The sequence below is a fragment of the Gavialis gangeticus genome, unplaced genomic scaffold, assembly GCF_001723915.1.
Source record: "Gavialis gangeticus isolate Ggan-Ray unplaced genomic scaffold, GavGan_comp1, whole genome shotgun sequence".
Taxonomy (NCBI): Eukaryota; Metazoa; Chordata; order Crocodylia; family Gavialidae; genus Gavialis; species Gavialis gangeticus.
The window spans coordinates 90,565,738-90,569,150 of record NW_017728992.1 but is presented as its reverse complement, the minus strand read 5'-3'; the positions used below and the strand labels follow the sequence as shown (position 1 = coordinate 90,569,150).

Sequence of the window (3,413 nt, the reverse complement as noted above, 5' to 3'; positions counted from 1 at the left end):
TTTCCGGATTTCTAACAATTTTTTTCTTAAGAAAAATGGAGGCAGCTGAATAGCTCTCCTAGGGGACTGATAAAATAAACTATTCTTCAGAAATAAACTACCTATAATTTTGAAATTTCTATGTTCTGATGCTCAAGATGGGAACTTCTGATGAATCAAAAAGAAACTGCAACTTCAATACAATGAAAAAAACTTTGTAAAACAATTTACTGCTTTATTCACACTCTTACTACTCGTCTCTGTGTCATCTCTTTACTTTTAAATTTAAAGCTTAAAAAAGGATGTCAAGTATAGTGTCTAGGAAAACAACCAGTAACCTGGCTTTAGGTGCTACAGGTTAAATAACAGTTTAATGAGAACCCTTCCTGCATATGAATAAAAAATGGTTAAAGTAGAATGGAAAGGTTTACAATGCACTTAACAAAAGGTGAGCCTTTTTACTATGTCCAGCATTTCATTAACTTGCCAGATGGCTTAATCAATCGTTCTTTTATTTTTCAAAAATATTCATAATTTTAAAACTTCAGTAAGTGTACGTATTCCCAGGTCAAACAACTAAATTCATTTTGTCCATTCAATACAGTAGATTTCACATAATAGAACTCATTCAAGATGATCTTTGAGAATTATACAGAGCCAGAGATGGGTGTAGTGGGACAGAGAACAAGGCAAAGGTCAGTAAAATCCAAGAACCAAGAACTTTCCACTGAAAAGGGAACAGTACAAACAAAAGCAAGTGACACAGAACAGTAAGCAAGAGCTCAAACTAGCAGGAACATTACCAGGTAACAGTACTAATCATAGTTTCATAGTTGGTAGGGTCAGATGGGACCTGAGCAGATCAACAAGTCCGACCTCCTGCCATGGCAGGAAAAAGTACCCGGGTCAAACGATTCCAGCAAGATGTTCGTCTAGCCTTGTCTTAAAGACCCCCAACGTAGGAGCCAGCATGACTTCGCCTGGAAGTTGGTTCCAGATCCTAGCCGCCCTCAGTGAAGTAGCACCTCCTGATGTCTAGTCTGAATATACCCTCTGCCAGCTTGTGACCGTTATTTCTAGTCACTCCTGGTAGCGCTCGGGGGAACAGGGACTCCCCCAGTGCCTGCTGGTCCCCTCTGACTAGTTTGTAACAGGCCAGTAGATGTCCCCTCAGCCTTCTCTTGTGGATCCTGAACAGATTCAGGTCCCTTAGCCTCACCTCGTAGGGCCTGCCCTGCTGCCCCCTGACCATGCAAGTGGCCCTCCTCTGGACCCTCTCCATGTTGTCCACATCCCTCTTGAAGTGCAGCGCCCAGAACTGGACAGTGCTCCAACTGCAGCCTGACCAGTGTTGCATAGAGGGGGAGGATCATCTCCCTGGACCTGCTTGAGATGCATCTGTGGATGCATGACAAGGTATGGTTGGCCTTCCTGACTGTATCTCCACACTGCTGGCCCATGTTCATCTTGGCATCAATAGTGATTCCAAGATCCTTTTCTGCCTCTGTACTGACGAGAAGGGAGTTCCCCAGCCTGTATGTATGCTGCTGGTTCTTCCTCCCCAGGTACATCACCTTGCACTGGTCAGTGTTGAATCCCATCCTGTTCTCATCTGCCCACCCCTGTAACCTGTCTAGGTCCGATTGTAGCCTATGCCTCTCATCTAGCATGCCCACATCCCCCCACATCTTAGTGTCGTCAGCAAATTTGAACAGGGTGCTTTTTACCCACTCATCCACGTCACTGATGAAGATGTTGAACAGTGCAGGCCCGAGAACTGAGCCCTGGGGGACCCCCCACTGCCCACATCCCTCCAGGTCGAATAGGACCCATCCACCATCACTCTCTGGGTGCAGCCCTCCAGCCAGTTAGCGACCCATTTGACTGTGCAGGTGTCGACATCACAGTCCCCTAGTTTTTTTTAATGAGAATGGGGTGAAGACTATGTCCACTGCTACCCCTGCATCTAAGGTTTTTGTGACCTGGTCACAGAAGGCCACCAGGTTGGTCTGACAGGACCTGCCTCTAATGAACCTGTGTTGGTTGCCCCTAAGCATAACCTCCCCTGCTGGCCCCTCATGGGCATGCGCCAGTATAATTCTCTCAAAAAGCTTACCCAGGATTGAGGTAACCTGGGTAAGCTTTTTTCTCTCAAAAAGCTTACCCAATCTCCTGAATGGTTTTGCCCTATTGGAACTTTCTTCTTTTAGGGAATGTACAAGGAGTTTATTTGAATCATGACCTAGATTAGGTGTCAGACAGTGCAGATGATACTATAGATTAGTTTACTGACAACCATTTGAATCTCTCGGGCACCATATCAAGGAGTGTCTTTGAAATGCTTATATACCTATATAATAACAGCATGCTCTCAATCCTTAGACTTAATAGTGCAGTTGCACCGATTTACTTACAGCAACTGCCTCAGTCTTCACATCATCATTGCTGTCTGGGGCCGTCAATTCTATAAGAACTGGGCACACTTTGGTCTCCACATCATACCTCTCAATAAGTTCTTGTTCCAACAAAACAAGCAATGCTGCCTGACTTGTTTTTCTCACCTATTACAGAAAAAAGCCACAAAGCAAAAAAGAAAAAATGTAAAGTAGATTTTTTCTTTTAGATGCATAGTAAAGTCTGAAAGCTACATGCATATACTGTTCCTAGCACTATGTGATGACTATGGTGTATGCATATTAAGTCCTCCTGCAAATTATAACATTTAAAATAAAGTCAACCCCAGATACATTCATTACTTTAAAATAATGCAATGATACATATATTGCAACACTGTACCCATATACTTTATGAAAGACAGAAAGGCTGATGATTCAGTAAACAATTCAAGAATGATAACATAATTAAAACAAATCAACTCTGTTTTATGGAAGACAACTTGCTAAACAAATCATCTTGTTGATGAGCTATCAAGCAAAAATGTAAGTAGTAATATGCTGACATTAAATACATTGAGAATTTTGTAAGCCATTTAATTTAGTTTTACATGAGACTGATAAGGGTAGCATTTTGATCTGCATCAATTTTAATATAAAGTGTCTAAAAAGGATTAAATCAACAGATTTAAAAAAGGAACTGCAAGCAGGGGAAAAATAATTCAACCAGACTGCTTCTAATTACATCATCCCCAGTGCTGTTCACTATGGGCTTGACCTAGAAATGATGCTGAGAGTCTACGGCCTACATTTCATAGTTTCTAGGGTCGGAAGGGACCTGAGCAGATCATCTAGTCCGACCCCCTGCCATGGCAGGAAGAGCACTGGGGTCAAATGACCCCAATAAGGTGGTCATCCAACCTCCTCTTAAAAACCCCCAGGGTGGGAGCCTGCACCACCTCACTTGGAAGCTGGTTCCAGACCCTAGCCGCCCTGACCGTGAAGTAGCGCCTCCTGATGTCCAACTTAAACCTTCCCTCC

At 43.1% G+C, this 3,413-nt stretch overlaps 1 protein-coding gene across 1 annotated transcript in view; it reads right to left on the bottom strand.

The window, feature by feature from the left end:
- Window positions 1-3,413, bottom strand: part of PPP4R1 (protein phosphatase 4 regulatory subunit 1) — a 72,816-nt gene that overhangs the window by 34,101 nt on the left and 35,302 nt on the right. The window contains exon 5 of the mRNA XM_019525380.1: window positions 2,394-2,540. Within this exon, the coding sequence (XP_019380925.1) occupies window positions 2,394-2,540 (147 nt within the window). The remainder of the gene's footprint in view (window positions 1-2,393; window positions 2,541-3,413) is intronic.